General features: G+C 35.9%; 2 protein-coding genes across 6 annotated transcripts; one reads left to right on the forward strand and one right to left on the reverse strand.

Annotated features, from left to right (window-relative positions):
- Positions 1-470: 470 nt before the first annotated feature.
- LOC114462300 (aquaporin-9-like) lies at positions 471-21479 on the forward strand. Of its 4 annotated transcripts, none has more exons than XM_028445030.1 (10): positions 471-940; positions 1060-1162; positions 1418-1561; positions 15729-15821; positions 16667-16776; positions 16891-17026; positions 17930-18067; positions 18149-18264; positions 20347-20564; positions 21174-21479. In XM_028445030.1, exons 5-10 carry the CDS (start codon positions 16708-16710, stop codon positions 21271-21273), a joined length of 777 nt encoding a protein of 258 aa, XP_028300831.1. In that variant the 5' UTR covers positions 471-940; positions 1060-1162; positions 1418-1561; positions 15729-15821; positions 16667-16707; the 3' UTR covers positions 21274-21479. The 4 variants fall into 4 exon arrangements, with proteins under 4 accessions (XP_028300831.1, XP_028300832.1, XP_028300829.1 ...); XM_028445028.1 differs by having other exon boundaries at positions 472-940; positions 16556-16776; XM_028445031.1 differs by lacking the exon at positions 15729-15821.
- Positions 4704-10625, reverse strand: cdkn2c (cyclin-dependent kinase inhibitor 2C (p18, inhibits CDK4)). 2 transcript variants are annotated; one of them, XM_028445034.1, is made up of 4 exons: positions 10490-10625; positions 8998-9132; positions 6948-7242; positions 4704-5111 (listed from the first exon to the last, which is right to left on the reverse strand). In XM_028445034.1, exons 2-3 carry the CDS (start codon positions 9130-9132, stop codon positions 6979-6981), a joined length of 399 nt encoding a protein of 132 aa, XP_028300835.1. In that variant the 5' UTR covers positions 10490-10625; the 3' UTR covers positions 4704-5111; positions 6948-6978. The 2 variants fall into 2 exon arrangements, with proteins under 2 accessions (XP_028300835.1, XP_028300836.1); XM_028445035.1 differs by having other exon boundaries at positions 10454-10552.
- Positions 21480-22941: the final 1462 nt, after the last annotated feature.

Genomic DNA, 22941 nt, shown 5'->3' on the forward strand with positions numbered 1-22941 from the left:
GTAAAGGGTTGATGATGACCTTTCAACAAACTACAGATAAAACTGGATAATATCACTTGAGTTGTGAGGCTGTATGAATCAATCTTAATCCATTATTTTATTATTGTCTTTATTACCCTCATGCTATTTTTCCATTTGAACCATTGTGTGTGTGTGCGCGCGTGCTGCTTAATTTATTATAGATTATGTTTAGATTACCCTAATATAAAATTTATTTTAAAGGAAGGTTAAATCGCACAGAACGGCTCAATTTAAGGGCTGTGCTTCTGTGATGTGTCTTGACTGTATAAAGAAAAAATAATTCAATTGGATGGGTGTTTATTAATAAAGATCCTCTTTTTTTTTTTTTTGCGTATTTTGGTCACAATAATCAATTATACAGCTGTAACCATGTAATTGCAGGTATTAAATATGTTGCACATTCTTGCAAATGTTTTTTTTTTTTGGGTTTTTTTTTTTTTGGCTCACATTCTTTCCTCCAGCTTGAAACCTCAATCTAAAGTTGAAAGTGTGTAGCAGCCAGAACAAGCAGTTCAGTGTAAAAGCACAATATGCAGGTGCTGAACCATATTGTCGTCGTCACCTGTCAACAGTTGGCATGTTGATGTGTCAGTGAATGCAGGACGTGATTATTCAATCCCCCGTTATTAGCTGGCATGACAAAAAAAAAAATCCAACATTGTGAATACATACGTATAGTGACCTTCATATGTGTATATATAATCCTGCTCATCTGTGTTTGTTGGAGGCTGAAAAACTACGTGTGTGTTAATACAGGCGAGTGACATCAGTGTACTTGACTTTATCTGAAAAGAGGAAGAGGAGGAGGAGGAGGGTTTGGAATCCACTGCTGAATGAAAAGCTCTGAACAAACAAGGCAGTCAGAGCTTTATTTGATTACTGATGCGCTGAGTCACTGTACATGTTCTGAAGAACACAGGTGGTGTATGAAGAAAACTGTCCTGCTTTACATTGTCACAAAACTAATAAATGAACAGTCGGAACATTCTAGTTTTTGAAATGGGTTTTTGTCTTGACACTGTCTATTTCCTGTTATAGAGATCATTGCTCTGCCCTCTGAGAGATACAGTGACAGAGGAAGATTACCACGCTCACATGACCTAATACTGGGTGGAACTAGCAGACCATCCATTTGACAGTGGTAATTACAGTTTTACTACGCCAAAGACCTTTATGTTGCTATTTCCTTAATGCTGTTGAAACTGTTAAATTGGCTCTAGAGGATTAAACATGTGTATGACTGATTATCATTGGATGCCTGTCTGTACAATAAGCCTTTTCGTACTCTCGTTATGGTTCAGTTCTTTTGCATTAGGTCAAAGGTCAAGAGGGACAAACTCGTCATGGCTGAAGGTGTAGGAAGCGAGTCTGACAGAGATTTTGATTATTTTTGCAGTTGGAGCGTTGATTCCTTAAAAGATGTTTTGCGCAAACATGGCATGAGTCTCCAAAAGGCAGAAAGACTGAGTTAGCTGTTAAAGCTTATGCTGCACACGAGCTGAAAATTCTGGTTTTGCCTGACATTTCAACAGTGACCAAGGTTAGTCAAATTTTGTAAACATGAATCAGCTGATCAGTGCTGTTTCACTTAATCAGAATCAGAAAATACTTTAACTTTATACTTTACCAACACAATGGTTCCAAAGATTAGATTCTGAAATTACAAAATTCTATGCGAGGAATAAAAAAACCTAAAATAAGCCTTTCAACCCTACAAAAAAATAAAAGCGAGGGTGGTTTAGAAGCCCCTAATTTCATGCATTATTACTTAGAAAACCAAATGTTTTATTTAACAGAATGGCTAAAACCAAAAGAATACTACAACACTTGGCTCGAAATAGAACAATTAGACTGCAAACATGTTAAACTCTCTGATCTCCCTTTATCACTACGAACCTTAAACGTCACAACTGCTTTAAAAAACCCACTGACTGCCTCCACCCTGACTGTGTGGTGAAAAGCCCTGGACATAACGAATATTCAATTAAAAACTAGCATGTTGTCTCCAATCTGGCACAACCCCGACTTTAGAAATAGAAAAATACTGCTCTATCTGAAGACATGGGAAGAAAGTGGAATCACTCATCTCCAAGACCTCTTCAAAAATGACAAGCTCAGGACATACAACAACCTAACCCAAACATTCAATATGAATAAAAATATATATTTTTTTACAGTACTTACAAGTAACAGAAACAATCGAGAAAAACACTCCTGTAGCTCAAATTACCTGGCTTACAACCTCGAACTGGCTATATATGTATGAAGAAAATCTCAATAAAAAAACTCAAAAATATACAGAGGACTCTCGAACACTAACTCTAATCACTTACCAATAGCTACGAAAAGTCTGCTGAAAATCTCAGTGCATCGTACAAACAGCGTTGTTTACATTTGTATCCCTCTTGACCTATGACCCATCGCCGGTCGCTCATGCGCACTTCCAGAGTGTGAAAAGGCTCATTATGGAAATGTTTTCCATTTAAAACACCTATTAACCAGTACAAGAAACTAAGACTGCATTTAGAATCATATCAATACAACTCTCGGCAAGGCACATTTATTGTTGTAGTACATTTCATACTTGAGGCAATTCAATGTTCTTTGCATGATTTAAAAAGTACAACAGAAAACATTTACTAGATGTTTTTTATGGGGTGCCAAGTGTAAAAAATTTGTATAATAGTTGTAGCTAACACATTTTCATTATTTATCTCACTTTTCTCATGTTTAGCACATTTTCCTACATTTAACCACATATACAGAGGTTAAAAAAAAAAGGAAAAAATTTAAATATTTAAATCTAAATGGTATACAGTATGTTAAATCTAAATGTTTAAATCTAAATGTAAATATTATATGTTAAATCGAAATGTTATATATTTATATATAACATCGCTCGATCTCCGCTGCCGGGAGAGAACCAGCCATACATATCACCCAGGCATGTATCGGTGAAGAGGTGGGTGGGAGCGGCTGTGTGTGTCTCTGCTTGTGTATTGGTTGGGGTTACAAGGGGCAGGGTCAATTAGCATATGTGCAAAACATTTAGGTTCAATATTTAGATTTAAATTTTTAGATTTAGATTGAACATTTAGATTTAAACTTTTAGATTTAATATTTAACATTGAGATTTAATATTTAGATTTAACATTTAAATATAAGATTAAGCATTTAGATATGATATATAACATTTAGATTTAACATGTATTTACATTTAGATTTAACATGTATTTACATTTAGATTTAAACATGTATATTTAATATTTAGATATAAGATTTAGCATTTAGATATGATATATAACATTTAGATTTAAACATTTAGATTTAACATGTAATATTTACATTTAGATTTAACATTTAGATATAACATATACCATTTAGATTTAAATATTTCGATTTAATGTTTTTTTTTAACCTCTATATATGTGGTTAAGATTAAAGATTAAGTCGGGGCTTTCGCCTTTAATTGGCCATGTAATGTAACATTAATGGAATTTGTCCTCTGCATTTAACCCATCCCTGAGGAGCAGTGGGCAGCCATTTTGTGGCGCCTGGGGAGCAGTTAAATGTTAAATGGGATTTAACACAACATTTAAATTAGGAGAATGTGCTAAATATGAGAAAAGTGAGATAAATAATGAAAATGTGTTAGCTACAACTTTTATACTAAATTTTTACACTTGGCACCCCATAGGTTTTCACTACCAAAAGTAAACACCAGTTTCCTAAAATGTACAGTAAGAGCAATAGAGACATGGAACTCCTTACCATTGGTGTTAAACTAAATGAACACAAGCTTTTTAGTTTTAAAATTAATGTTTAAAAAGAAAAACAACTCTGCACATCATATTTGTAGGACTATAGGCACATAGTGGTTGTATTTTTGGCAACCTTTTTATCAATGTTTTATGTATTTTATTCTGATAGAAGTCGTAAAGTTAAATGGAATTATAATTTTTTGGGGATTAGAGCACAGTGTGTTTTAAAATGTTGCTTTCTTATACATTTAAACGTATTGATGATTTGCCTGTAAATAAGGAAGATCAATAAATAGTAGACAGGTGTCCTGGGCACTGAGTTAAGTACAACGAAAGACTTTATTTATCTGATGCTTGTATCAATTTCATGTTTTTTATTTTATTTTTACTTTTCTGAACTGGCTATAGAATTACCTTGAAGCAGAGTTGATCATTTCAGGGATCCAATAACAACCAAAAATACTTTCATATCGGTTTATTAAACAGCACAAGGACACTTACCTGTTACAACTTTAGTTTCTCAGCAATGCAAAAACAATGATTCAGCAGTCTCATATAATTTAAGTTGTGTTCATGAGTGGAACAACAATGGCATCATTTAAATCTCATATACTGAGGAAAATGAAGAAAGTCATTATGATTCTTCAATCTCTTTTATTGTGTCATCTGATAACTCTCACAGTAGTTTCACATTTTTTTTCGCCTTGAAAGCAGATAAGCAAAGCAGAGATAATTCATATATTTTGGCACCATATGTGCTCTTATTTTGAAAAGAAAAACTTCTGATCTCACCATAAAAATCTGCGGTTTTTTTTTTGTCTTCTGGTATTTCTGTTTTTTGGTTTTAGAAACAAAAATTGAAAATCAACCAATTTTTAAATGTTTGTTTATCCATTCTTGACCCTGATAAAGAAAGGCCTTGAATGTGGAAAACGGAAATTTTTAACAAGTTTACTTTTCATGTGAGAACTAAAATGCTCTTTAGTAAGGAATAAATCTTGCAATTGCATTCATTTCAAGAGAAAGGTAAACAAACATTTAATTCTGTTTTTAGGGGCAACCGTGTAATATTATTAAATAATCCAATATTGTATATCACAATAAATCAGCCACTTTTCCAGCTAATGTAAATTTTAAGATCCAAATGTAAAATGTTTCAATGTAAAACACTTGTTTTTTGTGTATGGTTGGGTGAAGTTAGTAGGCCCGCATGTAGGCTACTTCATTTAATAGTTCTTGGCACTAATGAATAAAACATAAAGATAGCAGCAACATTGAAAAGCTGAGAGGCAGGAAAAACTCCATTTTGCTTCATTCACCGACTCAAGACTGTAAAAGAAAAGTGACAATCACATTAGTATTTAGCAACACCGTTAACACAATTGTTTTTTGAAAACATTTTTTAAAACAAATGTGCTGAAATAATTATAATTTCACTTCATTAAAACTAGTTTGTGCTCAAAACACTGAAGTCACACCATGAACTTCCTTATCAACAATATTATTATACTTGGACAATTTTTTATACACAAAGCAAGATACTCAAAAAAAAAAAATCAAACCTCATTTTAATGCAATAATAATAAAGCAACATGATTGAAGAATTTGCACTGACAGAAAAACCATAGCCCTCTTTAAATCTTTAAATTTGAATTCTACTGTTCCATTGAATTATCCCCTTTAAAAGCCCTTATGTATGTATTGTTTGTTTTTATTTTATGTTTCGTCATTTGTGTGTTTTTGTCTCTATTTTGTTCCTCTGTGTATAGATTGAACTTGTGGTTTTGACGTTAATATGCTATATAACTATTGTTCTTTTGATCGTTGTATATGACATCCACGTGCCTTGTTATATATTCTACACGTTTCCAAAGAAATGCTGCTTAGTGAACGAGAGCAACCAACGTTTTAGGCCTGCGGACGCCTTCCTCACTCAATAGCCAATCAAAACCTTACACTGCTGTGACGTCACGGCACAATTCCCCAATAAATCCATATATGGCTACTTATTCCTGATCTTCCTGCCAACCACATGTGAGACGCCCCCACAGGGCCCCAAAGGGCGGGCTCTCAGCTCCACGTCACACACGTGTATCTGCTCTGGGCTCTGGTTAGAATTCAGTTGCAAGTAAGTGCATGCAAATAGATCCCTGCATTAACTCTTTGCAAAAATGGACAAAAACTATAGTATAAGTAAGAGTAATTGTGAATTTATGGATTTGATCAATATTAATTAAGTGAGCTATGAGGCTTTCAGAATAATTTTTACTTTAAAATAACAGGAAACAGCTAATGTGAGGTAATACCAGAGGTCAAAGTCACTGATTACAAGTACTCACGTTACTGTAATTGAGTTGCTTTTATGTACTTTTTTTGTGAATGTAACTATAACTTTTATTTTTAGTACTATTTAACTAGTTAGGTGAAGTTAGAAAGATATTCACAGATTCAGCTTTTCCGGACCAATAACTCATCAACGGGACATTGTTTTTAGAAAACAATGCCTCGTTGCAATCACAGCAAGGTGGACTGTAAACTACACCACCGGAAAATAAATAAATAAAAACAATAACTTAACACAGAAAGTGGTAGTGTCATCATACTCAGCACACATCGATTAACTTCTCTTGGTTATACTACAACACTTTTTACGTTTTAAAAAAAGTGCATTCATGTAATTTTAGTGATTTTTTTCTCCATTAAATAAGTACTAAAATATGCAATAACTGTACTATAACATGTTGTAGTGTCATCAAACTCACAGCACACATAGATTAACACTTCATGATTATACTACAACACTTAGTTTTAATAAATATGTTTTTATAAAATGTTAGTGATTTTTTTTTCATTAAATAAGTATAAAAAAAATGCTTGTTTTGAGGAAAATCCGATTGTAGTTTGCAGTCCACCTTGCTGTGATTGCAACGAGGCATCGGTTTTGTAAAAACAATGTTCCGTTGATGAGTTATTGGTCCGGAAAAGCTGAATCTGTGAATATCTTTCTAACTTTACCTAAGTTATTTAACTGAGCTGTACTTTCCTCTTGTACTTGAGAATTTTTTGTCTGACTTATTTGTACTTTAGCACAATTTCAATCAAGTAACAGTAATTCTACTTGAGTATGTATATATCAGTATTTTTACACCCGTGGCCAACACTTACTTAAGTTCAATGTGTCCGACGCACCACGGCCTCAGAGTCCGTCAGTGATTCCGATCAACAGCTGGACCACCTTAAGGTGGCCCTCCATGGTGGCCAGATGCAGGGGCAGGTTTCCTTCATCGTCCCGGGCGTTGACGTCAGCTCCGTAAGCCAGCAGAATCTGCAGCGTGTCGTCGTGTCCGCCGCGCGCCATGTCGTGCATCACGGTGAGGTTACGGACCGGATCACGTACGTTAGGGTCAGCACCGGCGTCCAGCAGGGCCTTCACCACGGAAATGCTCCCCAACTTCACCACCTACACACACACACACACACACAAATAAATGTGTGTAACGGCCTGATTCTCTGATATTACTGCTTGTGCGTAAGATCTACCATAATAATTATAATAATATGGTAACTATCGATAATTACTAACGCCATTGACACTCATTCTGCGCTGTCACATGAATATTTAAATGTTTAAGGTTAGTTAATGGTTGAAATGTGAGTTTTTGTTGATGGTTTTAGTTTATATATAATATAGGCCTATAAACTTTAGGCCACAGGGTTCCTAAAATGTGCGCTACGGGGCTTTTTTTTGAATGATTTAATGCATTTTTCCATTTTGGGGGGTGTTATGGTGACGTTAACTAAGATATAAAAGCCTACTTGTAACTTCACGGCCTTTTTTGTTTGTTTGTTTTACAGTTCAGCCTCGGTTATGAATAAATGACACTCTGCGTCTGCATGGTTTGCGCCTATAAGCGGGTATATAGGCTATACCTTTTAGAAATAATATGATACATACGTGCCGTTTTCAACGAAATATTAAATTATATTAGCTGTGCGATTTCATTATTAGTAAATGTTTTTAATAATATAGATTATTTTATAAATAGCATCAACATGAATTCGAGGTGAATGCTTTGAACCTTCCAGCATCTGATTTAACACAAGAACACACTTATTTCTAGGAAAAAAAAGACAAAGACTTACTTTTCTTTTTTTTTTACCTATTATTACACAAAAAACACGTTGTAGCTGAAGATTATGAACAAAAACAGTTGCCGATATAGAATGAAAGTGAAAGTGATTCACAGCCTAAAAGAAACCATCCTCACACTTCTTTAAATGCTCAGAGTTGGCATATATATATACTGTATATATAACAAAATATTGACTATATACAATTGAAAAAAATACAATCACATATTATGCTTATCAACCTAATCTAATCTAATAGTATAATCCTAAATATGTTGTGAAATCCACACATTCAAGGCATAAAGGCTCAAAATTCAGCAGAAAAAAAGAAAAAAAAAATCTAAAACAAGTATAGGCAAATCTCACAAACACAGGGACTTTGTTCAGATTTAAAAAAATTCAGCTACTGGCTATATTCATGCAGAAACATGTTATTCTGCAATCATTGGGAAACTCAAGGCACCATTTTGATGGTCCACCACCATCATGTGACCCTGCAGCACCTTAAAAGACTCCATGTGGCATCACAAGAGCTATTTTTCCTCTATGTACAAGTGGATTTTCAATGATATTCTTTTTTTTTGAATTAACAACTTTCTCAAACTTGTGTGTAAAAACTATGCAGGTGATGATCTATTGGTACATTTATTATGGCTTGCTGAGTGATCAAATTGTATTTATATATGCAGGAAAAAGACATTTATTCATAATTAAAAAAACTGTTTTATATTATTGAGAAATTATATCGCTAGATAGTATACGGTATATCTTTATGTTAGTTTATTTCTCTTTTACATGAATGTGCTACAGTATATATAATCCAAACTCATGATCTCTGTACAAACATCCACATTCGGATACTGAATCAATAAATATCTGATCGGATGACTGATGAAAAACAGCAACAATCAAGACAATAATTCTGATAAAGTGTGATCAGGCCTCTAATCCTGCTGAGTAACAAACACACACACACACACTTCCAAAAAAGGAAGTAAACTCAAGCTGCATGGCCAACAGCACAAAAGGCTAAAAATGACCTGTGAGATGAGGAAATATGTGTAGGAAAAGGTTTAATACCTACTTGTAGAGGAGTTCTGTTGAACCTATTGTACCCATTGACATCTACTCCACTTTGTAGCAGAGATAACACCTCAGATAGGTCTCCTCTGGCAGAGGCATTGCAGAGCCGGTCCACAGAATCATCCTTGTTAGCCATCTTTTAAAAAGAAGTTGAAAATACTAACTCTTAGAGACGCCGATATGGATCCAGAGAGTCCAACAGAGTTTGTGAAGAAAACATAAAAAAGTAAACTAACCCTTCCACATGCAAAGTAAAGAGGACTCCTCCCTCTCTCCCACAGAAACCATATGCACACGTGGCTCAGACAAACATTTCTAATTGTTTCAATATTTCAAATGAAATGAGAGGTATTACATTTTGTAAAATAATAATAATTTAGTGAAATGACAGAGCAAAGATAGGACTTTATTACATTTCGCTTGACCTAAAAAAAATCTTAGCTATAATTAAATGATAATAAAGATTTTCCTTTATCTTACCTGAGTATAGGATATAACATTTATGGCAAATTTTCCCAAGTTCTTTGTAATTAAACATTCAATACAGATGGTACAATTTATTTATTGGTTTATTTCGAGCAGAAAAAGCTTTTGTAATGTCAACATACATGTTTACATTTGTAGCCAACATGGCTAATGACATGATATGTATTAAGATAAATACTGTAGATAACATAACTGTTTGATGGGGAGTGGGATGAAGTAACACTTATTATCTTCCACCCACATTTTTTCATTCAGTTTTCTTGTTACAATTGAAGGTGCCACGTCTTCAGAATTTATGTCTAAATTTACTTAGCATTCAAAAATACCTTTGAATAAAGTGTTATGTCAGCATGTTAGCTTTTATTTTTCCCAGCACATTCAATTATCCAGTGGTGGTCTGCATGCATGCATGTTACCATAAACACGTGTGTGTGTTTTTTTTTTGTTTTTTGTTTTTTTTTTAATTTGTTTTACTCTTAAAGAGCAAATTTACCTCAAATGAAATCCAAATATTACCCCAGGGCTTCATATTGTAGATGTTCCCTTTTGTTAAATAATATGTCAAAACTTGGGCGTTGGTTGCTGCTGGCTAAAACAATCCTTTTTTGTTCATTATCATTATCAAAACTACATTTGAATTATCTGTAAAAATGTTTTCTATATATATATATATATATATATATATATATATATATATATATATATATATATATATATATATATCGTCCTTTCACTTTCAAAAACTGCCATTTCTGATGTTAAATTAAACATGGTCCGCTGTAGTAAAGCAGTAGTGTTTTAACAGAAGATATATTTGATTTAACTGTGTCTATAAATGTATAAAACGCGCATTATATCATAAAATCTAAAGCAGATCATAATTCAGTGAGGTTGCTGATAGAACATTGTCGCCGTTTAACGGGGAAACCGTATACATTCATAAACGTGCTCGTATAATGAAGGTCACGAACCTTTGTTTACTTGTTTACGTGCCGTACGGAACTCACCGCTCATTCTCAAAGTCCATCCCAACAGATCTCCTCATTTTACCCACTGCAACCAGTTAAGACTGCGGAAATATAAAGAAAAGTATCCCCCATAAACAGCAGATCACTGGTTACTAATGCGGCAGTTTAGGCGCCGTCATGCTTTTCCTTCCTACCTTTGTTATTTTTTAAACTCTATCAAAAATCTGAAATGAGATGTGTGATTGGATAAGAGCTCCAAAAAAAAGGGCGGGTACTCACTGTAGTGTGAAAAACAGGAACTGAAGCTTAATCTGAGCCTAAACTGAGATGGACGTGTCTGTCACTTCACTCTTTATACTTTGGTCATTTTTTACGATTCAGAACAGTGATTAAATCCAACTTTAGCCGAATTTCATTCATAATCAAATCGGGATAATGAACAGTTCCCTGGCGCCCTCTAGTGGTGTTTTATTTTGAAAGCGCTGCACGGCCAGATTTGGCTTTTCTAAGCATCTGTATAATTTATAACGTTAAATACAGTGAAAATAAAAGAAATGTCAGTTAATTTCAAGATATTTGTGACTGAATAATGTACAGTCTGTAACAGAATCAGCAACCAACAGTATTGTCAGATTGTGGACCCTGATTTTTAGAAGCAAAGGTTAAGTATTGTTAGAATGTTAGCTTACTGTATATGTAAATGCTTATTGGATATAGGATGACTTATTGAAGGGACATATATATTATTAATTATTAAGAAGAAGAAAGAAGACGAAACGACTGACGTTGACAATATATCATTAACTCACCATTCACTCACACTAACCAAACACATGTTTTCACAGGGAGGAAACTGGTGCCCAGGAAAAATGTGGTGAGAACATGCAAACTCCCTATAGGAATATTCATGTCTCCACTCTGGGAGTTAAGGCCCTACATCAGGGGTGTCAAACTCATTTTGGTTCAAGGGCCAAATACAGACCAAAAATGAACTATTTCAACATTGATGGCCCAAGTTTGCACTTCCAGTTAGAAATTAGACATAAAGTATGGAAGGCATCAACAATATCTATAATAAATAAGTGATAGACACTTAAATGTCCTTTGATTTATTTATTTTTGGACCAATTTTTATGTAATTTGGGGAGATTTTGTGGAATAAATTGAGGAAAATTACATGATTTTGGAAATATTTAAAAGTGAGTGGTTGCCTGTCTGTATAGCCCTGCGATGGACTGGCGCCCAGTCCAGGGTGTACCCCCGCCCAGCGCCCAATGAGAGCCGGAGATTGGCACCGGCAGACCCCCGCGACCCTGACAAGCAGGAATAAGTGGGTCTGAAAATGGATGGATGGAAATATTTATCATTCTTTTGACAACAATTTACACCTGAATTATTTGGTATTTACACAATGATTAATGCTTTCTCTGTCATTTTCACTTTCTCTAACGGGCCGAATCCAATGCCCTGAAGGGCCCGATTGGGTCACCGGTCCTTGAGTTTGACACATGCTCGCAGGAAACAAGATACGATGAATTAAAAATCATAGTCAAGAGTTACTTCACATCAATTATGAATATTATAAGTTTATGAAATTATGTATGTTGTATTAATTTAGTTTAAACTAATTTGAAGTGAATAATACACAATTAAAGATAAAACTGAAAATCCCCTTATAACCCATGTTCCATGCTTAACTGTTAATGTTAGGTGGTTAACCTCATAAAATCCTCACAGAACGGGGTCAGCAGATGGTGCACGTCGTGTAAGAATCCCCGTCTTTCTGCAGAGCTACAGATGTCTATACTTTGAATAGCTTTTTTCAACTAAAGCAGTGATTCTCAACTGGTGGGTCGGTACGCAAAAGTGGGTCACAGACCTGTACTGGGTGGGTCGCGGACAGCTTGTCAAAAATAAATAAGTACTTAATGTCTCTCATGTTGGACTTGTCTTTTATTTTGAAAGAAACTTTTCTATTGACAGGAATGCTGTGAAATGCATGTTGCTGCAGGACAGGAATATATATACAGTATATATATATATATATATATATATATGTTTTTATGGTTCCTACAGCATCAATCAAATCAAATTCAAGACGTTTTAATGCCATTTGAATTTAAATGTCAGACTATCTTCACAGTAAACACAATTAGGGGGAAAAAGCGCCACATCAATTACATAGGTTAGGGTCACTTTTTTCCAGTGTCTAGTGCAGGCGTGCAAAAATGCCAGTAAAATATATATATATATATATAAATGACTAAAATAATCAAAATTACTCCAAAAACACAGAAGATGACACAAAAAAGTAGCCTGAAATGTATAAAAGAACAACAAAAATACAAAAAATAAAAACTATTAAGGAAAGCCATTAAGAAAAATCTTATTTTAAAAAAAAAACTAAAACAAAAAAAACTAAATACAATCATAAATTCATACTTATGTGTTACAATTTAAGACTTTTGAAACATTGATTTAAGTCATTTTATTGACAATAAAGGCCTTATTTTGAGATTCATTAATTTAATGCCTTTTAAGACTTTTTAAGGATCCGTGAGAACCCTGAAGATCTTGTTTTCAACTGCTATTTTTGAAAAACTAAATTTGTTTGGTTGAATTCTACAAAAAAAAAGTGGGTCGGGATTTAATGACCGTGACAAAACGTGGGTCCCAGGGTGAGACAAGCTGAGAACCCCTGAACTAAAGCACAGGTCACTGTGTACTTTGTGAATGGGTTTTTAAGTTCTGAGTGGCTGCCAAGCTTTACGTAATCAGATTCAGTTAACATGGTTGATGCAATGTTCCTCAACACATTCTCAAGTGATTAATTAATAATCCAAAGTGCAAGTCTAGGCTTGTTAGATGACAAAATGAACATTTACCGTACATGACATAATGTTGACCACTGGACTTAATGTACTGTTAAACTTGTTTTAGCTCAGGGACCACATACCCTCTTTATAACACTTTAATATGTAAACAACTGTATCTATACATTTATAAAGTGTAATGAATGTTGTTATAGATGTTTGGAACTGAGCTATTTAAGGCCTGCAGTTCATTTTTGACCCATCCAAGTATTGAAATATGCTAATTTGAAAGAAATAATTACTGGGAAAACAGGGATGATTAAGTAAAACTCTAAATAGCAATGATTTAAATGTTTGTTTACCACAGTTTTGCTTTAAGCTATTTCTTTTTTATCTATAAGCAGTCATTTACATTGATTAATGTCAATATATAGGTACAACTTGTGGTGGTAAAATGCTTATTTCCTTTATAAAATGCTTGGATTAATCCCTGGGATAAAATGAGTTTGACACTTCAGGAATTTTAATATAATTTCAATTATCAATCAATAATAAAAACCCCAACACTATATTTGATGTTGTATCATTACAAAAGTGTATAACTACATATGGGGACCAAAGCACCAATTAAATAAACATACTCTACATGCACAGTATATTGATACTGGACATGACGCTGTGCTGTATCATTGTGAAGTGACATTTTTTTAAACATACGTTTGCACAATCATACTATGTTTATTTGTTTTATATTAAACACATTTTATGTTATATTCAATATCAATAAGTCAAAATCACGGGGCAAATTAGACTCGTCAGAGCGATGACTGCCCAACCAGAGAAACATCATCAAATGTATCAATTAATATCCAATACTAGACAAATATTTCTGTCATTTTCTGAGTTTGTTTTAAACAATAACAAACAACCCACATTGAATAAATAATAATAAAAAAAAGCCAAAATGCTTAAACCACATAACTAGCTGAATAATCCCTTGTTACTGTTGCATTAGGACAGTCACAGTGGTTTTCAACTTTTTATGGATCGTGACCCCTTTTTGATAACACAAATTTCTTGTGACCCCAATGACTTCTTTTGATCACGTTGTTTGTTATACTGTGTAACAAACAGAGTAGCCAGGATTAGTGCACAAAGTGACTGCATTTTATTGAACTGCATTTATATTTGAGATACTAGAATACAGTTGTTTTAGATTGTGTGTTTGGTTTTGATAAACAAAAAGATTACAAAATTAGAAATATGAAAACATATATTGAAAATAAATAAAGATAAAGACAAAGATAACCTTTATTAGTCCCCTAAAGGGGACATTTGTACAGTTTCAGCAGCAGATAAATAAAATGAAAAAAAAAAATAAAACAGCACAATAAAAAAAAAAAAAATGAAAAAAGGAAGATATATAAACACATGGAACTTCACACACTACAGAGAGAAAGAGGGAAGATATGTGGCAAGAAATTTAATTTAATCAGTAGTTTATTTATTTTTATCAATTAATAGACATTTCAGGTCCCAAGACCAAAATTAAATTTCAGGCGACCCCACATGGGGTCATACCTCAAGGTTGAAAAATTTCGGATAAGGACATAATAATACATCTTATTTGAACCTCTGTTTTGTCACTGGTGAGTTTTAGGAGATTATGATTTAACTTCTGTTATACAGTCGGTAAGGGATGGGGGGTGCGGGTGGGGTAGAAGATGGTTTACTGGTGAGGTAGAGCTGGGTGTCATCCGCGTAACAGTGAAAAGGAATACCACATTTACGAACGATATTGCCTATAGGGGATGGAGATAAATAATGGAGTAGGGGCCCCAGGAGTGAGCCCTGGGGCGCACCTGTAGTGACGGGGGAGGGGGTTGATTTAAACGATTTGAGCTGGATGAACTGAGTGCGGCCGTGGAAATAGGATTGAAACCACTTAACGGGACCCGGACCTCTGACAAATCGGACTATAGTTTCAGAACTTCCTGTGTACATGCGCAGTAAGCACTACCGGGATAACAGTCAGGTTCAGTTCACATTCCTACCCTGGTAAATAGGGTTATGGTTAGTGCTAAAATAAAACGGATGGAACTATAGCTAGAAGGAGACGGGTCCGGCAGTGATGGAACTACCGGCATTCGTCTTACTGCGCATGCGCACAGGAAGTGCCAGAACTATAGCCAGGTTTGGGGTCCGGACCAGAAGCAACATCCTATCCAAAATGCTGTGTTGTGTCACTTAAAAAGTGGCGGGCTTGGTTTTGGAGAGAAACCCAGGGTTGGGCTGCTGTCACATCCAATGAAGAAAGCAAGAATATCCTCGAGACAGACATTCTTTTCAACTGTAAAAAGCATAAACGAAATAAATAAACAAAATTATAATGGTTGAGATCAATACATCATTTTAATTGAAAAGACAACAATGCAAAAAAATAAACTCATGTTACTGTATTTCAGATGCATTGTATCCCAGCCTCCGATGGGGTGATTCAAGGGGGAGCGAAGGATGCATTGTGCACTGCACTGTCTAACTTCCAAAATACTTGAGAGGTAAAAAGTCAAAAAGACACTGGATTGACACAAACTGATCCATTTACACACAGAAATAGATACACTTTTCAAGTAAAGGCATGGACCTGCATCTGCTTTGACAGTGAAATCACATATTTGTTTTACCCCTTTATTTATAGGCCTATATGAAATTTTTATTACACTTTTTGAACAGTACTGTTTTGGTACCTAAGCTCAAATAATGTTTTTTTTTTCCTCAATAAATGCTCATCGCTCTAAAAGTCAATGTTTCAAAATCAATGTTTCTATCAATTATTGGCCTACTCAAGGATGTATTAAATGCATACCAAATATTTCACTTTGCACCTTATTTTTTGAAAAAATGTGTTTTTAGGACAAAAGAGTGATAAAAAAAAAAACATTTTAAAAATATTTTTATAACAATTTTATATTTATGGTTAGGTCTGAAGTTGTTGAACAGATCTGAAATTAAAAGAGGGAAAAAAATATATATTTGACAGTTTTATGACAATTTTATGAGGGGTACCATCTTATATAAGCTGAAAAAGTCATTTTTTTAAAGGTGCTTTAAAGGGTTAATAAACAATGATGGGAATAAAGATGAAAGTCATTATACATTAGACTGGAGAACTTCTCTGACGTCATGATACGTTAGAGAACCCGTCTGACAAAACATGACTTTGATCATATATACAGGGCAGTGGTTATCTGTACGGTTGCCGTATCAATATACCAACACTTTCTATATACAGTGATCAGTCGCAGATATTCACTCAGCTTGCCTTGGTTGCCAACCGCCGTAAAACTACACAGAAGAAGAAGAAAATTCACTCTCATATGCACACTCATTGATGCAATGGCAGGAAATCGTAGGAGAACATCAAGGAAAACCAAGGACTTCATTATGAAATCTGTCACAAAACCACTAGTCAGGGAATGCCTGGCAGAAATGCTAGCAACTTTCGTCTTGACTGTAAGTTAAACTTTTGCTTTTTTTAATTTATGTTTTTTTTTTTTTTTTTTTTTTTTTTTTTTAATCACTGTTGCTGCTTGGTCACTGAGTGTGCTATCCTTCATGTGTCCATAGTTGTTTGGCTGTGGGGCTGTGGTTCGACGTACCCTGACTGAATTGTGTCTAAACGAGGAAATAAACTCTCTGATGTTGGTCATCGGATCCAACCTGAGCCTTTGGGTGGCTGGGTGCGTGGTCAGAGGAATTTCAGGTAAGCACCAAAAACTATACTCACATCTACTTGAAAGGGCTTTTAGAACATCTATTTAGTTTATGTGCATACTCCACCTAAGATTTTTAGGGAGGCTTTGTATGGGGCGCCGTCTGAAAAGTTGCACATATTAAAATAAACAGCAACTTTTTGCAATATTTAGGAACAAACCACATTTAAAAATATGTATGGGAATTTTTTTTTGTTAATTTTGACCAGATTTACAGCAATATTTGTGATATTTACTTTTCTCGTAAAATGTTATGTAAATGGTAAATGTAAATGTAAATGAAAATGTAAAATGTAAAATGTAAAATGTAAAATGTAAAATGTAAAATGTAAATGTTAAATGTAAATGTTAAATCTAAATGTTAAATCTAAATGTTACAAATAGATGTTGTTTTAGTCAACTAAAATGATTGATTAATGATCTATTCGTACGGTTGCCATATGGACAACCCCCGCGGTTGTTTACCGAAGTACACGTACGCGTCTTAGGGTTAAGGTTAGGTTATAACCCTATATCGCAACAATTTTTAGGGTGAGGGTTAAGTTTAGGGTTAGGTTTTTGGTTTTATTTTGTCTAAGTCACGTGACCTAAACTGGCCAATGAGGGGCACTGCGTATAGATAGAATGTCGGTATATTGATACGGCAACTGTACGGATAGCCACTGCCTTTATTAAACTCGTCAAAGAACTAAAATATGAGGAGAAATAAATACTGGACAAAAATTATGAATAAAACTCAAGGAAAAGGTTTGGCTAAACTAAAACTTAAAGAACAAAGTAAACACAATAATATCTGAAAATACATGACACAATATGGTATTTTACTTTTGTTGTCATTGATGTGTTATTAGTTGAATTTAACCCCCTGTGCCTGTGTGTCTGAACTCTGTCAGGATGTCATGCGAACCCTGCTGTTTCTCTGGCTATGGCCTGTGTGGGAAGACTGAAGTGGAAGAACTTTCTATTCTACGTCATTGCTCAGTTCATTGGTGCTTTCTTAGGCGCTGCTCTATTCTATGGCATATATTACGGTAAATGTTGAGAGTGTTACACGTTTTCAGGGGGGCTTTCCCATGTGCGCTAATGCAGATGTGCCTTTATCATCCATACAGATGCATTAATGGCTTTCATCTGGTCCTTGCCCACCTGCGGAAAGCTTGTATCAAGTCGATTTTTTGCCTCCTATCCAATAAGACCCCTGTCGATCCTGGACGGCTTATATTGTCAGGTGAGCTTTGTGACCACCCCTCTATTAAGTGCTTTGGAGTCCCACACTGGGGCCACTTGCAGCATTAGTCAGAGATTGTCATAACTTTCTAGCAAATTGATTTCTTACACTACAGTTAGTAAGGAAAAAAAAACCTCAGTGTTGTTTCTTGTGGTGTGGATGGTGATGACAAAAAGAGGTGGTGTGGAAAAAGCCTTCGGGACCAGTGACTTGTAAATAATAGGCAGTTTATTAATACAAGGAAAAGTCCTAAACAAGAAACAAAAATGTGACCTGCAGAGAGCTGCTGGCCGGATCATTGCAAACTCTGACCTCGTAGCAGGAAAGGGGAGGTATTTATCTTTGGGGTATGTCTTTAACCTTAGCTCATCACCATATAAGGAATTAACTCAGTTCTGGGTACCAACATAAGGGGAAAACAGTCTATCAATCAAATGGAAACTTAAGACAGGAGTGTGAGCCTGTCACCTCCCAACAGGCACAGTAATACACAGACTTGTGGAAAACAAGTATTACATCTGAAATCATTCAAGGTTTCTCAAGTCTCAGAATCACTGTCAACCAGTGTTTGGAATAACGGCGTTTAAAATAACGGCGTTATGGAACAGTGTTTGTTTTTCAGTAACGAGGTAATCTAACTAATTACTTTTTACGCCGTTACAACGCAGTTATCGTTACTGAACGTTAAATGCGGTGCGTTACATGCATTGATTGAATAAACTGTGATCCAAAAGCATCCCCGGCTTCTGACACAATGTAGTGAGGAGGTGGGTTAAAAACAAGGTGAGCGATTATGATTGGCTAAGGCAACGTCATGTTTCATGGTAGCCAATCAGAGCCAGTGTTTTTACACATGTGCCAGCACACACACACACACACACACACACACACACACACAGACACACACACACACACACACACACACACACTGCAGATTGGATGAAGCAGCAGAGATGGCGAGCGTTGAGCAGTCTGATGAAAAGTTGTCATTTTTAAGGTGGCGATACAAACACTACTTTATATTAATTGTGGTCAAAGGCAAGAACGTGCATGTGAAGTGTTCATTATATCCAGGAGTAAAGACTTTGTCCACATCCGTTGTAAGCAACTCAAATTTAATGAAGCACCTCACGACACACGCATCTAAAAAATGTGAATTCTTTGACATAGAGCAACTTTTTTTTTTTTAACAGTAACGCAAATGGTTACTTTCCTTGGTAATGAGTTACTTTTATTATAGAGTAATTCAGTTACTAACGCAGTTACTTTTTGGAACAAGTAGTGAGTAACTATAACTAATTACTTTTTTAAAGTAATGTTCCCAACACTGGTGTTAACATTCTCATTGCCCCAAAAGATGTACACATCCCGTTAGTATCAACTTGGGTACCTCCAGAGCCTTAAGATTTATTACTCAAAGAGGAACTTTGTGGACACAAAGTGTAAAGGTATGTTGTTTCCAACCTTACCATAATACACCCAAATTCTTGTAAAATTAGTCATGGTGTTATTGCTTAAATCAGGGCCTCTTTTAGCCTATAGTACGTCTCATGTGCATTTTGCCTGAAGGCCCGTAAAAGCTATACTTCTTTGTAAAATACGTGAAATAACTTAATTCATGAAGAAGGCCGGAAGTGGCCCACTGAGCAGCAGTTTGCTCCAAATACTCCAAAGTCTGCCAGATGGGACTAAAGTACAATTTATTGTCTTTTTTTAATATTAAGAACAGCCCTAGTTGACCCTTGACCTATTTCCTCTCTCAAATTGTTGTTAAAAAAGGTACCTGCTGATAGACCATACGAAGGCTTTTATAAACCTTTGGGACATTTCATTGGCAGGTTTATACGACAAGATGATTCTGATTGGTCTTTAACAACAAACTTTTGTTTACAGCTTGAGCGAAGTTTGCATATTTGACGAGTTAATAATCTGAATCAGATGATTTATTTATTTATTTTTTTTTTCTTTGTGTCCCGTAAAATATGCATATTTCAAACTTCTGCCATTTTGGTTTTTCAGTAGACATCTAAAAAAATAATAATCCTTTTTTTTTAAAAAAAAAAAACATTTGAACTACTCAAGGTGGTGGGCACAGCTTTTTGGATTATGCTCGTCCTCGTCACGGATCGAAGAATCTTTGGAGCCCTGAGCTTTTGGAAGGTTCTTCTAACCATTGCTTTGGTCATGGAGACCATATCTCAGTCATTGGGAATGGACTGTGAAAGCACGCTGAATCCTGCCAGAGACCTGGGACCACGACTCTTCTCCGCTGTTGCGGGATGGGGGACGTCGGTGTTCAGGTAAGCCACTCTCGTTTTTGTTCTCAGGCCGCTGTCAATTTAAAAGATCAACAGGCCATTGAAATATTCCAAATGACTAATACAGGCATGAGTTTTTGTACTTGCAGCAGGTGAGATCATACTTGTGATATGTTAAGTAGGTTCACGCAATTTGGCCAAAGGGATAAGCATACAGACTGTGACAACAAAAAGAGAGGTTTTAATTCCTTCTGCGTGAAGTGAAGGTGTTTTTCTATGTTCAGTGCTGAAACGTAAACGACTGAATTAATTAACTTATCTCATTTTAGGCTAGAATATGTCAATTTAATATAATAATATCCATAATAATAATAATATAAAATATAATAATAAGGAAATTATTCAAAGAATTTTCCATAGCAGTTTAAACCTGAAGCAGCATAACACCAGAAAATGGTTTGATCATTGAATTGTGTTCTAGTGTTTTTAAATACGAGCCTATATTGATACTATGTTTACATGTGAGCCTGAGCGGCAGTTATATATTGTCACATTCACCACACAGATGCATTCGATGCAGTTAAAGGATCACGTAACAGCTCCAGCGTTTTACACTGACATTTGAACATGCTATTTTTCTTTTCCATGCAGCGCTGGGAACAACTGGTGGTGGATCCCTGTGGTAGGGCCCATGATCGGGGGTCTGATCGCTGCTTTTCTCTACGAACTGGTCATCATGCTGGATCTATAAGGTGGAGGAAGAGAACATAGCTGAAGACTGGGCTCAGGTAGTAGTGGTAGAGGTGTTGTCTCCTGATCGAGAGGTTGAGGGTTTGATACCACCTGTTATTCTGTCCCCTCCGTCTGTAAAGATGAACTTTGTGACAGATAGCTAAACAGATTTTCAGGTACTTGAAAGAGTTGAATAAAGACTCCGACGTAGAAGTTTTAACTGTTGACATCTTTGTCTTTCAGTTTTCTGACAATGTGACCCAGAAGCTCTGTGAAACTAAACATAAGTGCACAGAGAAAGATACATAAACATCTATACACAGCATATTCATAAACATGAACAAATATATGAAATAAATGATATAAACTTACAAACAAAGCTTCTCAGCAGCTCAACACAGGTTGATGGAAAGGAATGAGCTCAGCCCTCACCCACTGAGTTCTTACACCAAACAAACCCAACCATGTGATTTCAACAAACAATGACAAAGAACCCAACTTGCAGCTCTGTCCCTCAAGTGCATCCATCCATCCATCCATCCACTTGCTCCTGTTTTACAGGGTCGCGGGGGTCTCCGGCTCTCATTGGTTACTGGGCGGCGGTACACCCAGGGCAACACAGACAAACAACCATTCACTCCTATGGGCCTATGAGACCCCAATCAACCTTACAGTCATATTTTTGGATTGTGGGAGGAAGCTGGAGTACACAGAGGAAACCCACACAGCACGGGGAGAACATGCAAACTCCACACAGAAAGGACCCAGGTGACCACCCCAGGGCTAGAGGATAAAAGGCAGGTCCTAAACTGGGCAAGACACTGAACCCTAAGTTGCTCCCAGTTGATATGTGATTACAGAATCTCTCCTGGTCAGTTATGGTCAAACTGCCCTAAGCAGGCCAGACACTATTGTACTGATAACACTTACCAAGGTTTTTCTCAGAGACTCTGTAATTGTTATGCTTAGGGCTATCAGCAACATACAAAAACCCTTCAACATGACTCCGTCTCACTTCATTCAAAACCGCCACAACACCAGTGGTCGACTAGCGCCTTGCATGGCAGCTCAGTCCCATTGGTTTGTGAATGTGAGTGTGAATAGGTGAATGAGCTGATGTTATAAAACCCTTCGAGACTACTTCAGTGTCGGGATAAAGCGCTTACCTGAGGGAGAGACGTAGGATTGTCACATTCAAGGATTAAACAAATCCAACAAGTTCATGTTGTCTTCTTTTTTTGAATGATATGTTATGGTTTTGTTTTTCAGACAAGCTTTTATATTAGCTGTTGTTACATGACATATATGCCAGTCGTCTGCAGTCTTCTTCAGAGGCGTCAGTCGATTGCCGTGTCCTTATAAGAAGTTAGCCCAGGTACAGGAGAGTGAAAATGCTCCTTTGCTCCGGTTGATGGTGTTAAAACTCTGCTTCCTGATGTCGACAGCCTCTTTGATTCAGCATTTTTGTTAGTTGCCCTCTATTCCAATTTTGTATTGTGGGGCTGTGCAGGCCCGTGTTAGTCTCGGTGCAGGAGCTTGTGTCTGTGTTGCGGGGTTGAGGGGTCGCCTCCTGAACCGCTACGGGGTGTGGCTGGTGCCCCACTGTTCTGGGGGGGGGGCTTACCACTGTGCTCTGTGAGACCAGTTTGGTTCGGGGTGTGCCGCAGGGTGGGTTTTCTGCTGCATT

This window comes from Gouania willdenowi, chromosome 4 (genome assembly GCF_900634775.1).
Source record: "Gouania willdenowi chromosome 4, fGouWil2.1, whole genome shotgun sequence".
Lineage (NCBI taxonomy): Eukaryota > Metazoa > Chordata > Actinopteri > Blenniiformes > Gobiesocidae > Gouania > Gouania willdenowi.